This window comes from Sphaeramia orbicularis, chromosome 6 (assembly GCF_902148855.1).
Source record: "Sphaeramia orbicularis chromosome 6, fSphaOr1.1, whole genome shotgun sequence".
Classification (NCBI taxonomy): domain Eukaryota; kingdom Metazoa; phylum Chordata; class Actinopteri; order Kurtiformes; family Apogonidae; genus Sphaeramia; species Sphaeramia orbicularis.
The window spans coordinates 546129-565833 of NC_043962.1; the positions used below are offsets into that span (position 1 = coordinate 546129).

At 40.7% G+C, this 19705-nt stretch overlaps 1 protein-coding gene across 1 annotated transcript in view; it reads left to right on the top strand.

Moving 5' to 3' along the window:
- The window catches only part of pskh1 (protein serine kinase H1), a 38384-nt gene extending 25733 nt beyond the window's left edge, over window positions 1–12651 (top strand). Inside the window, exon 4 of the mRNA XM_030135881.1 lies at window positions 11978–12651. Coding sequence (XP_029991741.1) covers window positions 11978–12295 — 318 coding nt within the window. The 3' untranslated portion in view covers window positions 12296–12651. The remainder of the gene's footprint in view (window positions 1–11977) is intronic.
- Window positions 12652–19705: the final 7054 nt, after the last annotated feature.

Sequence of the window (19705 nt, forward strand, 5' to 3'; positions counted from 1 at the left end):
TGCACACATTACAAAGTACACACAGTACATTTTTTTCTAAATAAAACCCTTATTAAACATAATACATACTGTCTGTTACATAACTTCTTTTCATTTATCTGACCAAATGCTCAACTGTTTGTACAATGTTTCTTCATTCAAAAGTACTCTTTCTCACAGACACACATGCTCACACAATAGGGTTTTTCCAAAATAAAAGCCTTAAATGTGATAAATCATCACTTTTATGCTCAATTATTCATACAATTTCAATTCATTTTTCTAACTGATTCTTTCTCTCACATACAAAACAAATGCACATACACACAGTAGGGTTTCCAAAATAAAAGTGTCATTTTAAAGGTGATGGTGGTTTCAGCAGAGGGTCGCTGGTGTTCTGTACAGATGTAAGGAGGACAGACACTAAAGGGTGGGAACTGGTATGGGGACGGAGAGGTGTGAGTGGAGCTGAGGTGTGGACGGTCACGGGAGGCGGATCACGGGGGAGGCGGAACGCCCGGTGCGAGGTCCCGCCCAATGCTGCTTGCAGCTTTAATTTTGTACATTGTGTTTCTTAATTTTTGTTCATTTCCATCCACTGTCATTGGTCCAACTCCATGGGTTTTACTGGGGAATCAATGTTGTAGAAGATGACGGTGTTTCCACGGTAACTACAGAGCCTCTGAACATCCAAATATGGTCATATCTGATGACCGTGAAAAGATGAACTGTATTTGACACCAATTATTGACATGTATTGACAGGATTAGTGGATCAACAGGAATTAAACAGTTTAGATCAGTAGTTGTTTTCACTTAACAGTTGTCCCTTTTCCACTGACCCTCAAATTGCGCAATTATAACTTGCACATGAAAATTTGCCTAAAGGAAAAATGACAGTTTTGCTAAAACTCTTGGTTTATTGTCCAAACCTGCAATGGAAAGACCTTTTTGCATTCTAGATTCAAAACAACAGATATTTCTGTTCGTCGTCATGTTTATGGAATGGCTTCTTGTGACATCTTGCCGTAATAAATAAACCAATAACGGCATTTTTGACCTAAACAGCCACTGTTGACCTAAACCATCTACTGATCGAAACTGTTTAACACCTGCTGATCCACTAATCCTATCAACCCATGACAATAATTGGTGTAAAATACAGTTCTTCATTTTTTCATGGTCATCAGATATAACCATATTTGGACGTTCAGAGGCTCTGTAGTTACCGTGGAAACACCGTCATCAGTCAAACCCATGGAGTTAGATCAATGACGGTGGATGGACACACTGGGTTTATGTTCAGTTAATGACAGATTTGGATTAAAATGTCAGTTTTTCTTCAGTTTTCTCTCTTTCTGTTTTACTAACCTTTGAATTTACTCTGAGCTTTAATGAACATCAACATGATCAGTGGATGAAATATAGGAAAATACGTAATTTTCACTGAAAAAACGCTAAATACAAAGGATAATATTATATAACAAATGGTGATAAATCACTTAAGAAAGGTCAAATAGACGTATGAACTTGGAAACTGGGTTCAGAACAGAATCACTTTATGGTTGCAGCTATTGATAGCAAAATGTGTAAAAAAAAAAAAAAAAAAAAAAGAAAAAAGAAATAAAATAATTTTTTAAAAAGTAAAAAAGCAGACAAAAAAAACCGTCATTCATTTCCTTTTGCTTTTTTCATAGCCACATTGAGCCACTGGAAAAGGGTCCAAGAGCCATATTGTGACAGTTTGAGTTCGAAGCTTTAATTTATTTATTTTATATTATTTTAGTATCTTGATTTTTAAGGGGTGCCAGCCAGGTCTCTCTCCTGACATTTAAGATGTTCAGACAATTGTTTTAATTCAGTCTTTTGTATATGCTTGAGTCTTTGTTTTTGGTTATTTAGTTTTTGTCCGTTTGTTATCCCTCAAACTACACAAAGGATGCGAGTCTTAATTAAACAAACACCCTACACATTAAATGACAAAAAAAAAGAAATCACACATTTAAACCATTTAAAATTCAAAATCATGTGTTAAACAATGCAGGCACAAAAACTCACAAATTCAAACACCCAGTTTCCCCCCCAAAGTCCAAACTCAAAAAAATCCACCAACCAATCAAAATCCAAACTCAAAGTTTCCACCTTAGGTTGTCAGTCTTTTAAGAGAAAAAGTAAAAAAAAAAACAAAACAAAAAAAACAGTTTTTCATTTAAACAAAAAAATTCCATTTCGGGTTTTCCACAGTTTTTCAAAAAGGGAAAAAAAAAGAAATTCAGTTCATCTCAGTTCTTTAGTAAAATAAAAAAAAAAACAAGCGCACAGTTCCAATTCAGGGCTCTTAAAAAAAAAAAAAAAGAGAGAGAGAAAAAAAAAAGAAAATTGAGTTCTTCACACTGTCCTCCACTGTCTTGTCGCTTAGTCCATCAGTCAGTCCAGTCCAGTCAGTTTAGATTCCGGTCCGGGTTCTGGCTGCTGGAGTACTGGTATGAAAGGATGACTGGCTTCTGCTGCAGTGGAATGAATGGATGGATGGGATGAACCGACAGGAGAACGGACGGAGATGAGTGTAGTTGGGAGGCGATGTGAACGGTTAAGTGGACGCTGTAGCGGGTTAAACTGCCGTACTGTTGTCGTATCTATGAGCGGTGGCTCCGACGCTTCCTACACTCTGTGCCGTGCCGACTCGACCGTGGAACGCGGATATGGGGGTATTTAAAAACTGCCACCACCTGGGAACGAATTGGGTGACGACGATGGCGTGACAATTTCCGGGGGGTGTGTGGAAGATACCAGGCATGCTACGGGGGTGTGTGTGGAGGTTTGGTGCAACTTAACCAAGTTGTTACAATATGTGGCCCCGGAGCCACAGGTTTCCTACCCCTGTCAAACACCCTTTAAAGTAGGGCTGTCAAACATGCAGCCCAGGGTCCAAATGCATCCCCCCAAAGGTTCCAGTCCGACCCCTGGGACAAAAAAGAATGACTGCAGATTTACTACTGGGTTTGATGGAAAAAAAATAATAGTATGTCTGTAAATAATGACAACTGCAAATGTTTGTCTTTGTTTTAGTGCAAAAAATCACATTAAATTATGAAAATCTTTCCATTTCCAAACTCTCCTGTACCAATAAAATGTGACTAACCTGAACAAATGTGTCCAACCTGAAATGTCTGTATTAAATTCAGTCCAGTTTGAACTCTTTTCTTCCTGTTCCTCAGTGTTTAGTGTCTTTGGAGATCTGATCCAGAATGCACATGGACTAATGAGAAGTGGAGGAAGAAGACTGAGAAAATTACACTGATTTTTTTTTTTTTTAAGAAATTTCATTTTTTTCAGGTTATTCACATCTTTTTTGTTTGGATAATTTATAAAAGTAAGTATTTTCATAATTTAATGGGGTTTTTTGCACTAAAACACAGACATAAATGTGCAGTTGTCATTATTTCTGGGTTCTTCTGTTCTTCTTTTCCTGGTTGGGTCCACTGCAGATCAGATCAGACTGAATGTGGAACCTGAAAGAACAGGAGTTTGAGAACCCTGCTTTAAAGAGTATTGATGACATTTGTGTTTGGGACCCAGTGGGGCAGAAGGGTCCAAATGATGGTTTGATATACAGTGCAGAAGGATCCACACAGTCTGGGTTTTCGCAGTAGTTTGGGTTCGTGTTACACAGACAGCAGAGCTCCTTTTATCTGCTCTGAGATGACCATAAATCAGTCGCCTCAACGAGCTAAACGCTGTAATAAAACAAAGCACCCCACCGTCTACTTAAAAGGCTTAGTGAAATTTGTCGACACTAGCGGTGATTTGCGATTTGCTATGACGGTCGAGCGTTAATGGAATTTTTTAGTGTCTTTGAACATGACTCACATACTAGTCGAAGCCACCGACAGGAACTAAGCATGTCATGAAGACGTACTTTTATCTGTTTGCTCCAACGCAGGCACTCTTATTTATCCGGATGCATGACTAAGAGGCCCGTGACCGTTTTTGGAGCCCCTCAGCGGAACACAAACCCTGTCTGATAGAGGGGTGGAGCAGAGCTGGATGTCCTCCCCCTGTGGACATGTGTCTTTACAGCTGTAATAAATAATGTCTACATTCAGAGCTGAGGAGGGAACCAAGGAGACTGATCTGAGGCTCAGCGTTGTTATAGGGCAGGGCTCTGCAACCTTTATTATCAAAGGAGCCAATTTACCCCCTCTTCCACCAAAAAAAATAGTCTGGAGCCGCAAAAAATAACAGCTTATAAACTTTTAAAAGGTTGAATCTTTTTTTTACATTTTATCTGTTACAACCACTGAATACAACAAACAGAAGTGCAGTGTGGAATGGATTCTGGAGTGTAATTACTCTAAAAGTACACAGTAAAAGTAGTTCATAGTATTTGTGCTAATGGTATATGAAGTACTAATACCAAAAATACCAAATTCACGAGGTACTTACTGGAAAAATTCATTTTATTCATCATTGAATTTAGTCTTAAATCCTATTTCAGACCAAAAAACTAACACTTTTGTGTCTTGGAAGGGATTTTTGAGTATGATTACTCCAAAAGTACACAGTAAAAGTAGTTCATAGTATTTGTACTAATAGTATATGAAGTACTAATACCAAATATACCAAATTCATGAGGTACTTATTGGAAAAAATACTTTTATTCATCATTGAATTTAGTCTTAAAGCCTATTTCAGACAAAAAAACACACTTTTGTGTCTTGGAAGGGAATCTGTTGTAGGATTACCCCAAAAGTACACAGTACTCATACTCATACAGTCGCTCTATGAAAAGTATCACTATTTATGGAAATTATTCTCTTCAAAACTCAACACTGCCTCCACAGTTCCCAGTTGTACTGCTTCATATTCTCCTGGAAAACGGACAGAATAACGTAAGTAATACAGTACACAAAGGACGGACAGAACCCTCCGTCTGTCTTTAACCTAGAACACAAATGAGCCCAGACTGTGGCTGAAGGAACATTCACCCCATGCAGCTCATCTACTGGAACTGTCCAGTGAGGAGAAGACAGGAAAACACCAGCGGATGGACTGGACGCAGAAAAGGGAGGAGCCACTACAAGGAGGAGGAGACGCAGTAAAGGGAGGAGCCACTACAAGGAGGAGGAGGAGACGCAGTAAAGGGAGGAGCCACTACAAGGAGGAGGAGACGCAGTAAAGGGAGGAGCCACTACAAGGAGGAGGAGGAGACGCAGTAAAGGGAGGAGCCACTACAAGGAGGAGGAGACGCAGTAAAGGGAGGAGCCACTACAAGGAGGAGGAGACGCAGTAAAGGGAGGAGCCACTACGAGGAGGAGGAGGAGATGCAGTAAAGGGAGGAGCCACTACAAGGAGGAGGAGACGCAGTAAAGGGAGGAGCCACTACGAGGAGGAGTAGACGCAGTAAAGGGAGGAGCCACTACGAGGAGGAGGAGGAGACGCAGTAAAGGGAGGAGCCACTACAAGGAGGAGGAGATGCAGTAAAGGGAGGAGCCACTACAAGGAGGAGGAGGAGATGCAGTAAAGGGAGGAGCCACTACAAGGAGGAGGAGGAGACGCAGTAAAGGGAGGAGCCACTACAAGGAGGAGGAGACGCAGTAAAGGGAGGAGCCACTACAAGGAGGAGGAGACGCAGTAAAGGGAGGAGCCACTACGAGGAGGAGGAGGAGATGCAGTAAAGGGAGGAGCCACTACAAGGAGGAGGAGACGCAGTAAAGGGAGGAGCCACTACGAGGAGGAGGAGGAGATGCAGTAAAGGGAGGAGCCACTACAAGGAGGAGGAGACGCAGTAAAGGGAGGAGCCACTACAAGGAGGAGGAGGAGACGCAGTAAAGGGAGGAGCCACTACAAGGAGGAGGAGACGCAGTAAAGGGAGGAGCCACTACGAGGAGGAGGAGGAGATGCAGTAAAGGGAGGAGCCACTACAAGGAGGAGGAGACGCAGTAAAGGGAGGAGCCACTACAAGGAGGAGGAGGAGACGCAGTAAAGGGAGGAGCCACTACAAGGAGGAGGAGGAGACGCAGGTTGCCGACTCCTGTTATAGGGGAACAGGAGCATGTGTGTGTGAGCGTGTGTGTGTGTGTGTGTGTGTGAGTGTGTGTGTGTGAGTGTGTGCATTTGAGTGTGTGTCTGTGTGTGCATGTGAGTGTGTGCGTTTGAGTGTGTGTGTGTGTCTGTGTGTGTGTGTGAGAGAGTGTGTGTCTGTGTGAGTGTGTGTGTGTGTGTGAGTGTGTGTGTGTGAGTGTGTGCATTTGAGTGTGTGTCTGTGTGTGCATGTGAGCGTTTGAGTGTGTGTGTGTGTGAGTGTGTGTCTGCGTGAGTGTGTGTGTGTGTGTGTGAGTGTGTGTCTGCGTGAGTGTGTGTGTGTGTGAGAGTGTGTGTCTGTGTGAGTGTGTGTGTGTGTGTGTGCATTTGAGTGTGTCTGTGTGTGCATGTGAGCGTTTGAGTGTGTGTGTGTGTGAGTGTGTGTGTGTGTGTGTGTGTGTGAGTGTGTGTCTGTGTGAGTGTGTGTGTGTGTGTGTGTGTGTGTACAGCTGTGCTCATGTGTTTCCATACTCCAGCAGAATGTGTGGTGATTCTTGGGCCATTTTTCAGAGTATGAATGAAAATACAAAAACGTTTCTTTCACTCGTGGTCAGTGTTGGTGAAGCCGTTTATGATCAAACAGATGTGTTTGCTCTAGGGATGCAAATTATCGATTAATCCATTAATCATCAGTTGGTTGACCTTATCGATCGATAGGGATGGGAATCGAGAACCGGTTCTTTTTGAGAACCGGATCCCAGTAACTTGATTCCTTGGAATCGTTTGCCAGCCTGCTTAACAATTCTGCTTATCGACTCCGCCTTCTTTGCGCACGTGTGATGACATCACGCATATGCTGCATTGTTTTAGTCAGAACGTAGCCAATATAGTGTCGAGGCAGAAACGGTCTAAATAGTCGACACCAGGTCCAGTTGAACTCTGTCAAAGCTTCCATTTGTTCAGAAGGGTGGAATCCGTCCAGTCTGCTCAAACATTTGTCCACATGTGATTCATGTACAGGAATGTCACATATTTGATTCTCTACTCAGCGGTGCTTGTGAATCTAGCGGCAGAGTGAACACCAGGCCGTCATCCGGACCCAGTTCTGGTTCCGGTGCGGGCAACAAACGTCGTACCCCCTCAAGTACAAGTTTCTGAAGAGAAGGAAATGAAGAGCACAACAACAGGAGACGAGTGGAGCCGGTTCCACCGAGTGGAAATGCAGCGATAAAGGAACTAGTAAAGAGTCTGGAGTTTCACTGTCAGCAGACAAATAAAATAAAAGGATGTGAAGAGGGGCACTTCAGAAGAAATGGGCATTTAGGAGTTGGCATCACTGACACGATGGAGCAGATTTCAGTGGAGATGTCCTGCAGTCACCCCAGTGTCCACCCCAGTGTCCACCCCAGTGGTGGGGTGGGGGGCATCTTCTGACATCTGCTCCATCCTGTGTCCTTCCTCTGAACGGTCCCTGGTTGTTCCTGTGATGCCGTTGTCAGCTGTTTTATCCTGGTTTGGTTTGTTCATATTGTGGTGTGTTAGTTCCAGTCAGTCTTTTATTCTGATACTGAACAAAGGTCCAAAGGCAGCGTAGATGTCCCACTTCCTGTCTAAGCAGGGGGTACAGTTTGCCCCCACCCTCTGGAACCCACTCCCACCAAACGTCAGGAACTCAGACTCAAACTTCCACTCACTACTGAAAACTCACCTGTTCAAACTGGCATTTTCTGGAGCCTCTTTTTTTTCTCTCTGCTCTTTTTGTTTTGTTTGTTTGTGAAGCGTCTTTGAGTGTCCAAAAAAGCACAATAGAAGTGTATTATTATTATTATTATTATTATTATTATTATTATTATTATTATTATTATTAGAGTGTGCCTCACTACCAGTCTCTCACATTAAAAGTCCACGTCTAGTGGACACTTAACTGTATTTATTTTCACTTTAGATGACTTTATTAGGTTTTATTGGTGGTCAAACTATAAATTCATGCCGTAGTTTTATAGAATTAAACACAATATTATCAAGTCATTCAGCTTATTGTCATCTGTTTTATCCTCCTCCATGCGCTCACACATTCTCCAGTTTCTATGGCTCTGCTGCCCCCTTCTGTTCATTCAGTGCACTGCAGCTGAGACCAAACAACACAACAGCTGAGAGCAGAGGCACTTTAATATGAGGGTCGCACCAGTAAAATAAGAACATAATCACCTAGAAATGATGTCAACTCCAAACTTTTATCCATGACTTAGGATGAAAACAGTAACATGACTTTAATTATTAATCAATGATTCAGAGTAAATTTAGTTAAATCAGTTAATTTAGAATGGAAATAAAATAAACCTTAGAGCCCAGTAAATGTCATTGAAGCCCATTGTAATGTTAGTTAAGGTCTTAAACTTGACTAAAACCACTTTGAAAATGTCTTTAAAAGTCATAAATTTGGCTTCCATCAAACTTGCAGATACCCTGATGATAATAAATGAAGTAATAATTGTTATAATATAGAAAAATGACTGTTATAAGGCTGTTTTGTACCATTTTATGAAAGTTTCCTATCACTTGGTCTGAAAGCATCAGGTTAATAACAGGACAGTAATTCAGATGATTTAGTTCATTAACCTTTACCTGGAATCAGGCCTCGGGGGTTAAAGGGTTAAAAAAAAAATAAAAATAAAATAAAAATATATATAGATATAGATAGATAGATAGATAGATAGATAGATAGAATTTTATTTTTTCACTTGGAAAGACACTTTACAACAGACAACTAAGCACCTTTGTACACCATGACTGAAAAATCAACAATGGAAAAGCATGAAATTTAACATACACACCTTCCATACAAGTTCTCTGTTTAAAAAAAACAAAAACAACAGACAACTGTTCTTAAAATAAGTCTTCCCTTTTTTTCTTTTATTTTTTTTAGTTGTATTTTGTTATATTTTGTTAACCCTTCGGGGTCCACAGTCATGACCCAGTGACTGAATCACACGTCGTAGTGTCAGAAGTCAGTGGGTGAGAAAACGCCTATGTGCAAATCTGCTTTTATGTCAGATATTTGAGTATAGTTCTAATTTATTCCAATTTTAATTTTCTATACCTAATGTTTGGAACCAATATACACTTTTAAAGTCTTTGAAAAGGTTTTGTTAGGCAATTTAGTTTTATTTATGCAATGAATTATATACATTTTGCAAATTGGATTTTATACTTTTTCTGTGTTTTTTGTCCTTTTGCATTGATATAGTAAATTAAAGTGAAAAATAGAAATAATAGACAGATGAGACAGATGAAGTTGTGCTGGAAAAAAAAAGCTACCAAACATGGGTATAGTAAACATTTATTTATATACACTACAAAAAGTTAAGGATATTTTAAATTTTTGAGCTATTTTTTTCAGTTGGGATTCTTGCACTTTTTACTTTTTTGTGTGTGAATTTAATTGAAACACATATTTTAATGACCAGACATAGTTTTATTTACATATGGCAAAAATGACCAAAAAAAAGCCCCCCCCCCCAAAACAAAAACGTATCCTTAACTTTTTGTTTGTAGTTTGTAGTGTATATATTATTTACAGTGGGATTTACAGTGTAATATGTACAGAAAGTGTAAACTGAAGTTTTTATACAGTGGATGTGTGGATCCAGTCTATTAAAAATATGTGTTTATATACACGACAAACAAAAAGTTAAGGATATTTTTAATTTCTGGGCTATTTTTTTCAGTTAGGATTCTTGCACTTTTTACTTTTTTATGTGAATGGAATTGAAGCACATTTTTTTAAATGACCAGACAATTTTATTCATAAATGGCAAAAAATGAAAAACAAAAAGACCAAAAATAAAAAAAAAAAAATCCTTAACTTTTTGTTTGTAGTGTAGTATATAAAGGCAAATCCAAAAGTACTGAAAAATGGCCAAAATAGGCTCAGACCCCAAAGGGTTAAACATACTTTAGACCAGGGCTGTCCAACTCATGTTAGTTCAGTTCCACATTCAGCCTAATATGAAATAAAGTGGACCGGACCAGTGAAATAATGTAAATAATAGGATAAGAACTGAGAAATAATATCAACTCCAAAGTTTTCTCTCTGTTTTTGAGTGAAAAAAGTCAAATTCCGTAATGAAAATGTTTACATCTACGAACCGTACTTGAATGTAACATGAACAAATATGAACAACCTGAAAATTCTTAAGAAAAATCAGTGTAATTTTAACAATATTCCACCTCAGTTTATCATTTATACATGTGCATCATAACTTACAGATCACAGTGGATCTACAAATACACACAACATTTGATAACAGGCAGAATATTGTTAAAATACTACATACTTCTCTTAACACATTTCAGGTTGTTCATATTTTTGTTGAAAAGCCAGTCTGTAAAAGTAAACATTTTTGTGCAATTTAACTTTTTTGACACTAAAACAAAAAGAAAAAAATAGCTTTTTTTTCATTATTTATAGGTTATTATGATAGTATTTGGCTGGTCTGACCCACTTTAGATCAAGCATCCTTGATTGATAATATCTTCAGTGGAGAGCTGAAACAATTAATCAATTAGGTGCTTGAAGCGAATGCAAAAATTCACGACTCGATTAATCGACTTGAATTGATAGAAGGGAAATATTCTATTGCCGTTTTCCTGAACTAAAGCTTCTTTGTGTGTCACAATAAGTATCTGTGTGAAACACAACAGTGGAACCAATGTTTAACAGCAGAGAAATGAAGGAAACAAAGCTGTGATTCAGGACAATTGTGGTTGAATGATTTTTTTGGATCACTTTGAGTCGATTAATGAATTAATTGTCTCAGCTCTACTTCAGTGTAGTTTTTACATTTCATACATTCATCCGAGGGGCTGGATTGGACCCATTGGTGGCCCAGTTTTGGCTCCCAGGCCGCATGTTTGGCATCTGTGCTTTAGTACAAAAACATGTCACATTTTTCCCTTATACTGTACTTTCCGGACTATAATAATAATAACAAATTTATTTATAAGCGCCTTTCAAGACACCCAAGGACACTGTACAACAAGATAAAACAAACAATCCATAAAATACAAAGAAATAAACAGATTAAAACAAATAATTACTATATATAGAAATGGAGTTGTAGAATGGAGAGTAGAGCTATAAGCCCCACCCACCCCGTCTCCAACGTCTCACCATCGATTCACTGATGCCACGCTGATGTGCAGCTCTTCTTCATCAGCCGGATCGATCATTAGCCTTGAAAACATAAATTAGCCGCGTCATTTTAGAGCCGCGGGTTCACAGCGTGTGGAAAAAAGTAGCGGTTTATAGACTGGAATTTACGGTATTCATTATTTTTATTTCAAAATAATAATAATAATAATAATAGCTTTATTTCTATAGCACCTTTAAAAACAAAGTTTACAAAGAGCTTTGACAGACAAAGCAGAGGGCACAACAGCAGGATACAAGAAGCAAGAAGCAAGTAAAAGCACTAAAACAGAAGCCACACAATGAGAGAGATATGGACAACAAACGCAAAAACATGACACTTGGAATAAATGAAGTGAATCGGAGTAAAGAGGGCAGGGAGAACGTAACATGATGCTGTCAAATCAATGTGAAAATAAAGGAATGAGATAAAACAACATCATGTATGAGAATAAAAATGAATAACCAAACAGGGTCAAGTTCAAATGTAAAACATTAAAATTAAAATGGGGCAGACATCACATTAAGGCAAGTTTATAAAAATGTGTTTTAAGGAGTGATTTAAAAGGCGTCGCTAATTCGTCAGCCTTATCTCCTCAGGCAGGCTGTTCCAAAGTGGGGGGGTCCTGATGGAGAAGGCCCGGTCACCTTTAGATTTAAGCCTGGACTTTGGAACAGCCAGGAGCCCTCTGCCCCCCCCAGGATCAAAACCCACCCAGTTTCAGCTCCAGTACATGCAGCCACGTCAGTTGTATAATTCCTCTCTCTCTCGTCCATTTTGCAGCCGTGGCCCAACGTATCCAACCTGGCCAAAGACTTCGTGGAGCGCATCCTGACGGTGGATCCCAGCGAGCGCCTGACGGCCGGCCAGGCGCTCAAACACCCCTGGATCGTCAGCATGGCGGCGTCTTCGTCCATGAAGAACCTGCAGCGCTGCATCTCCCAGAACCTCCTGAAGAGGGCGTCGTCGCGCTGCCACAGCACCAAGTCGGCCCAGTCCACGCGCTCCAGCCGCTCCACCAAGTCCAACAAAGCCCGACGGGTCCGCGAGAAGGAGCTGCGCGAGCTTAACCGCCGCTACCAGCAGCAGTACAACGGCTAAGCGGGCGGAGACCGCAGCGGAGCGTTTGGGTTTGAACTGGAACGGCTCTGAACCACAGCTGCCACACCCACTGCTGCGGCCCAAACAGCGGGACCGGCAGTTCAGGAAGTTCTGGATCATCAGCTTTAAAATAGGACGGCAGTGAGCGGACTGAACCCACAGCCATCAGAGGAACCTGCTGCAAACTGTGACCCAACCACGGAGTCACAAACAACCGCTGTCCCATTGGACACTGTGTCAAACATAGGGCCTGCGGACCCTGAACCGGCCCGCCAAAGGGTCCGGTCCGGCCCGTGGGATGAATTTGTGAAACGCAAAAATGACACTGAAGATGTTAACAACCACTTTAGTTCAGGTTCCACATTCAGAACATAGGATCTGCAGTGGGTCGGACCGTTCAGACACCATCAGAATAACCTGTAAATAATGACAAACCCACATGTTTCCCATTGTTTTAGTGTAAAAAATAAAAGTAAAATGACATGAAAATGTTACATCTATAAACTATCCTTTCACAAAAAATGTGAGTAAGTTGAACAAACATGAACGACATGAAATGTCTTCACAGAAGTGGAACTGGACCAATATTCCATCTGTTATTACATGTATGTGTGTTTGTAGATCCACTGGGATCTGGACGTTAGAACAAACAGGTGTACATGATCAACAGAGGCAGAATTTTGGTCAAATTGCACTGATTTTCCTTAAGAAATTCCAAGTTTTTCAGGTGAATTGTATTTTTGTGAAAGGATAGTTTTTGCATGTAAACATATTCAGAATTAAATTGAATTTTTTTGCTTTAAAACATAGAATTATACTTCATTTTCTTAACAAATGTCAGTTCTTTTATGGTAGTTCATGTTCACATTTTTTGAAAGGATAGTTTGTAGATGTAAATATTTTCATCATATCATTTTACTTTTTTCACTCAAACGTAGAGAAAAATTTGGAGTTGATGTTATTTATATATTTTTAACCCCCCCCCCCAAAAAAAAAAAAAAAAAAAAAAAAAAAAGGGGAGACAAGGGCTGTTGTTTTTGGTTCAGTTTATTTGTTTGTTTACACTTTAGCATCAAAATTATTGGTTGGATACAGACCTAATTTGGTTTATAGATTAACTCTGACCCAGAATAGATCTGATTACATTTGGGGAAAAATAGGTCAAAGGTCACATGTTTTATGAATTTTTTTAAAAACTTTTTTTTCCCCGTTTGATTATAATGGATGAAATGTGTCTATGATGACATCATCACACACACAGACATGATGACATCATCACACAGACATTATATAATCATCACAAACATAGACATGATGACATCACACACACAGACATGATGACATCATCACACAGACATGATGACATCAGCTGGATCAATGCCAAAATGAGCTATAATACATGTGAGGGGTGGGGTTTGTTATGTCCTTCTGTTACTGGTCCGGCCCACTTCAGCTCATACTGGGGGGTGTGGCCCCTGAACTACAGTGAATTTAACACCCCCCCCCCCCCCCCCCCCCCCGCTCTAAGGACTTAAACTGTGGCTGAGGCTGTGAATGCCTCTGACTGGACGACAGCTCTGCATCCATTCCTTCATCTGTTCCTCCAGTGGGACGGTCTGTCTGTCCATCTGTCCTTCTGTCCATCTATCCTTCTGTCCATCTGTCCATCTATCCTTCTGTCCATCTGTCCTTCTATCCTTCTGTCCATCTATCCTTCTGTCCATCTGTCCTTCTATCCTTCTGTCCATCTATCCTTCTGTCCATCTGTCCTTCTATCCTTCTGTCCATCTATCCTTCTGTCCATCTATCCTTCTGTCCATCTGTCCTTCTATCCTTCTGTCCATCTATCCTTCTGTCCATCTGTCCTTCTATCCTTCTGTCCATCTATCCTTCTGTCCATCTGTCCTTCTATCCTTCTGTCCATCTATCCTTCTGTCCATCTATCCTTCTGTCCATCTGTCCTTCTGTCCATCTGTCCTTCTATCCTTCTGTCCATCTATCCTTCTGTCCATCTGTCCTTCTGTCCATCTATCCTTCTGTCCATCTGTCCTTCTATCCTTCTGTCCATCTATCCTTCTGTCCATCTGTCCTTCTATCCTTCTGTCCATCTATCCTTCTGTCCATCTATCCTTCTGTCCATCTGTCCTTCTGTCCATCTGTCCTTCTATCCTTCTGTCCATCTATCCTTCTGTCCATCTGTCCTTCTGTCCATCTATCCTTCTGTCCATCTGTCCATCTGTCCTTCTGTCCATCTGTCCATCTATCCTTCTGTCCATCTATCCTTCTGTCCATCTGTCCTTCTGTCCATCTGTCCTTCTATCCTTCTGTCCATCTATCCTTCTGTCCTTCTGTCCATCTATCCTTCTATCCATCTATCCTTCTGTCCATCTATCCTTCTGTCCATCTGTCCATCTGTCCTTCTGTCCATCTATCCTTCTGTCCATCTGTCCATCTGTCCTTCTGTCCTTCTATCCTTCTGTCCATCTGTCCTTCTGTCCATCTGTCCTTCTATCCTTCTATCCTTCTGTCCATCTATCCTTCTGTCCATCTGTCCTTCTATCCTTCTGTCCATCTGTCTTTCTGTCCTTCTGTCCATCTATCCTTCTGTCCTTCTGTCCTTCTATCCTTCTGTCCTTCTGTCCATCTGTCCTTCTATCCTTGTGTCCATCTATCCTTCTGTCCATCTGTCCTTCTATCCTTCTGTCCTTCTATCCTTCTATCCTTCTGTCCTTCTGTCCCTCTGTCCATCTGTCCTTCTATCCTTCTGTCCATCTATCCTTCTGTCCATCTGTCCTTCTGTCCATCTATCCTTCTATCCATCTGTCCTTCTATCCTTCTGTCCATCTATCCTTCTGTCCATCTGTCCATCTGTCCTTCTGTCCATCTATCCTTCTGTCCTTCTGTCCATCTATCCTTCTATCCTTCTGTCCATCTGTCCATCTGTCCATCTGTCCTTCTGTCCATCTATCCTTCTGTCCATCTGTCCATCTGTCCTTCTGTCCTTCTATCCTTCTGTCCATCTGTCCTTCTGTCCATCTGTCCTTCTATCCTTCTATCCTTCTGTCCATCTATCCTTCTGTCCATCTGTCCTTCTATCCTTCTGTCCATCTGTCTTTCTGTCCTTCTGTCCATCTATCCTTCTGTCCATCTGTCCTTCTATCCTTCTGTCCTTCTGTCCATCTGTCCTTCTATCCTTGTGTCCATCTATCCTTCTGTCCATCTGTCCTTCTATCCTTCTGTCCTTCTATCCTTCTATCCTTCTGTCCCTCTGTCCATCTGTCCTTCTATCCTTCTGTCCATCTATCCTTCTGTCCATCTGTCCTTCTGTCCATCTGTCCTTCTGTCCTTCTGTCCATCTATCCTTCTGTCCATCTGTCCTTCTATCCTTCTGTCCTTCTATCCTTCTATCCTTCTGTCCTTCTGTCCCTCTGTCCCTCTGTCCTTCTATCCATCTGTCCTTCTATCCTTCTGTCCATCTGTCCATATGTCCTTCTATCCTTCTGTCCATCTGTCCTTCTGTCCATCTGTCCTTCTGTCCATCTATCCTTCTGTCCATCTGTCCTTCTATCCTTCTGTCCTTCTATCCTTCTGTCCTTCTGTCCCTCTGTCCTTCTATCCATCTGTCCTTCTATCCTTCTGTCCATCTGTCCATATGTCCTTCTATCCATCTGTCCTTCTGTCCAGTTCCAGTCCTGTGTCTCTCCATATTTATTTATTATTATTGACATGCTTATTGGTGTCCATAAACGGTCACTGGATAATGACCTTCCAGGAGGATCTGTTGAACAGAGTTCTGGGTCGTGACTTTTCTAAAAGGAGAAAAAAAGGGGATACTTCAGAGGAGGGGACACAGACTCTCCTCTTTCATTCCTGATTCAAAATTGCTGTGAATTTATTATTGTACTAATTGTACAGATGGTGTCTTAAGGCGTGGCCAAAGGAATCCAGCTGCGTCCTGACCACACCCCCTGAAGGCCTCCTGACCACACCCTCTGAAGGCCAGTCGGAGGCGTGGTGTTTGTTCTTCGTGGACTTTGGCGTTTATCTACTCTTCCATTATTGTTCTGTTCATACTATTGTTGTAAAGCTGTTAAGATTGTGAAGCTGTTTTTGTTTTTTTTTGTTTTTTTTTCTTGTCCAGTTTCAGTGTTAAACCTTAAGTGCATCCTAACGGATAACAGACGTATTTTCGTTGGCCCCACCTGCTTAGCGTGGCCCCGCCTCCTCTGACAAAACGCCACGAGGATCTTTCATTCACTTTTGGACGTTTGCAGAAAATAAGGTCTGTGGAAACGAAGGTTTATGACACTTGAACAGTTTGTTCTGCCAGATAATCTGCACAAATGAATACCACGTCTTCCATGTGTGGATGTGTGCCGCTGCCAAAAGCGAACGCTGACGTCAGACCGTAAACGCTGACGTCAGACCGTAAACGAGCGTCCGCCTTTCAGTCTGAGGTCTGTTCTGATTCCTCATCCAGTGGAAGTCACAGAGTATTTAACTAACCCCAGGAGGAAATTATTGGGTGTTACAGTCGCTTCATTTGAGTCGAATAAAAAGTAGCAGGAAAGAAATTATCAACTAGGGCTGTGTATGGACAAGAATCTGGCAATACGATACAAGTCACAATACTAGCATCATGATACAATATATCACAATATATCATGATACTGTTAAAAAGGCAATTTTTGTTGTTTTTTTTTTAAATGATTATTTCCTTGAAGAATTGAATTCCAGCAGAAATCTGTCCAAATACTAAACACGTTTGTATTTGATCCCAACAGGATCTAATGTTCTATCAGCAAATGTTCCAACTGTGTTCAAACTGAAACTCTGTTTTCCAGACATTCCAGTTTCAGATCCTGTTCAAATGTTCAGATTCTATTAGTTCACAACTAACATCAGAACAGGATTTAAGTTCAATCCCAACAAAGGAACCAACATCTGCCTCAGACAGAAAAAAGTGCTTTTAGGATGATTTAAAAAAAAAAAAACATTATTTAATAAAACAGTGTACTGTGTGTGTGTGTGTGTGTGTATGTGTGTGTGTGTGTGTGTGTATATATATATATATATATATATATATATATATATATATGTGTGTATATGTGTGTATATATATATATATATATATATATATGTGTGTATATGTGTGTATATATATATATATATATATAACACTCTATTAAGACACAAAACCAAGGCTCTTTAAAAGCTGATTAGCTGACATAAAAAAAAAAATCACATTATCAGGAAAGTTTAGTTAAAAATATCTAACAACCTTAAATTGAGGTGTTTATGGTTTATATATTTCAGATATTATATTTCTTTAAAGTCAGTCATGTCCTCTCGGAAAGTTCAATTCAGTTCAACTTTATTTGTATAGCCCAATATCACAACCAGGTTATCTCAAAGGGCTTTACAGAGTCAGCTGGAGTAAACAACAGTCAAATAAACAGCAGAACATGAGTCATGTCCAGGGCATCCCCCGTCCTTAGACCCTCCTTCTCGGGAAGGGAAAACTCAAACCCAGTGGGAAAAAGGAGAAACCTCGGGGAGAACCACAGTGAAGGACAGATCCACTCCCATGGACGGACAGGCTGTAGATGCACCAGGACTGATGGACGTCCATTTGCAGATGGAGTTCCAGTCTGAAGGATGCAGTAGGGTGGACACATGGGGGGTCCGTCCCCCTGGATGAGACAGGCAGGGGCGAGGAGGCCCATCCACAGCGGTGAGGCCGAGGACGTCCATCCAGGACAGGTGGGGGAGGGGGTCAGGACACAGGACAGGGCAGGACACAGATGGTCAGCGCAGATCCTGTCCTCATTGGCTCCCAAGCGGTTACAACTGAAAAAGTAGCCACTCCCCCGGAGGGGAGTGGGGAAAGGGGACACCAGGTGAATAGCACTGCACAGACTAAGTTGGCTAAATATTAAAAATATAAGTGCAGACAGAAGTGGTACGTAGAAGCAGAAACAGGAGATAGGACTCAGTGCCTGGACTTCCCCCAGCATTCTTGCTCCTAGGGCAGCTTAGACTGAACTGTGGCTTCAGTCTGGTTTGAACTAGCCTGACCAGAAGCTTTTCCAAACAGGAATGTTTTCAGCCTGACCTTAAATGTACAGACTGTGTCGGCCTCTTTAATGTTAGCTGAAGCTGATTCCATAAAACAGGAGCTTGGTAACTAAAGGCTCTAGCTCCTACTGTACTTTTACAGACCCTGGGAACTACCAGTAGACCTGCATTCTGAGAACCAAGGGTTCTGTTGGGATGGTACGGCACCAGAGCATCTCTGAGATAGGAGGGGCCCATACCATTAATGGTCTTGTATGTGAGGAGGAGGATTTTGAATCTAATTCTAAACTCAATTGGAAGCCAGTGAAGGGCTTGGAGCACAGCGGTGATGTGTTCTCTTCTATTTGTTCCTGTTAGTAGTCTCGCTGCCGCGTTCTGAACCAGTTGAAAACTTTTTAGAGAGCTTTTAGGACATGCTACGAGAAGGGAGTTACAGTAATCTAATCTAGATGTAACAAACACATGAACTAATTTTTCTGCATCATTTTTAGATAGAATATTTCTAATTTTGGCTATGTTGCGCAGGTGGAAGAAGGCGGTTCTGCAGGCTTAACATTAACGTTAACATTAACCATCAGAGCAAATACAGATGAAAACATCCTTTAGGACAAATGGTTAATTAGTCAAATTTTCATTCAAACTGATGACATGAAACAGCATTTTAAAAAGTATAAATGAATATTCATGTGCTTATGTGTTTATTGTTATTATTATTATTATTATTATTATTATTTAGAGCTGCAACTGATTAATCGATAAGGTGCTTGAAGCCAATGCAAAAATTCCCGATTCGATTAATCGACGTGAATTGATTGAAATCTTCTATGTCAGTTTTCCTGAATTGAAGCTTCTCTGTGCGTCACAATAAGTGTCCGTGTGAAACACAACAGTGGAACCAATGTTTAACAGCAGAGAAATGAAGGAAACAAAGCTGAAGATTCAGGAGAATTGAGGTTGAAGGATTTTTTTGGATCACTTTGAGTCGATTAATCGGTTGCAGCTCTATTGTTATTATTATTATTATTATTATTATTATTATTATTATTATTATTATCATTAATAAAACTGACTTGTTTTGGTAGTGTCCTGGCCAAGACAGCAGCAGCAAGAGTTAGAAAAAATCGGACTTTCAGCCGTACATCCACACTACAAATGGACATAAAACACAGAGTAAAAGTCAGTGTTCAAACCGTACATTATAGACATACTCAAATCATACATTTAAAACACTGCCAGTAATTCATTCATTCATTCATTTTCTGAACCTGCTTTATCCTCACTAGGGTCACGGGGGTCACTTGGAGCTTATCCCAGCTACTTACGGGTGAAGGC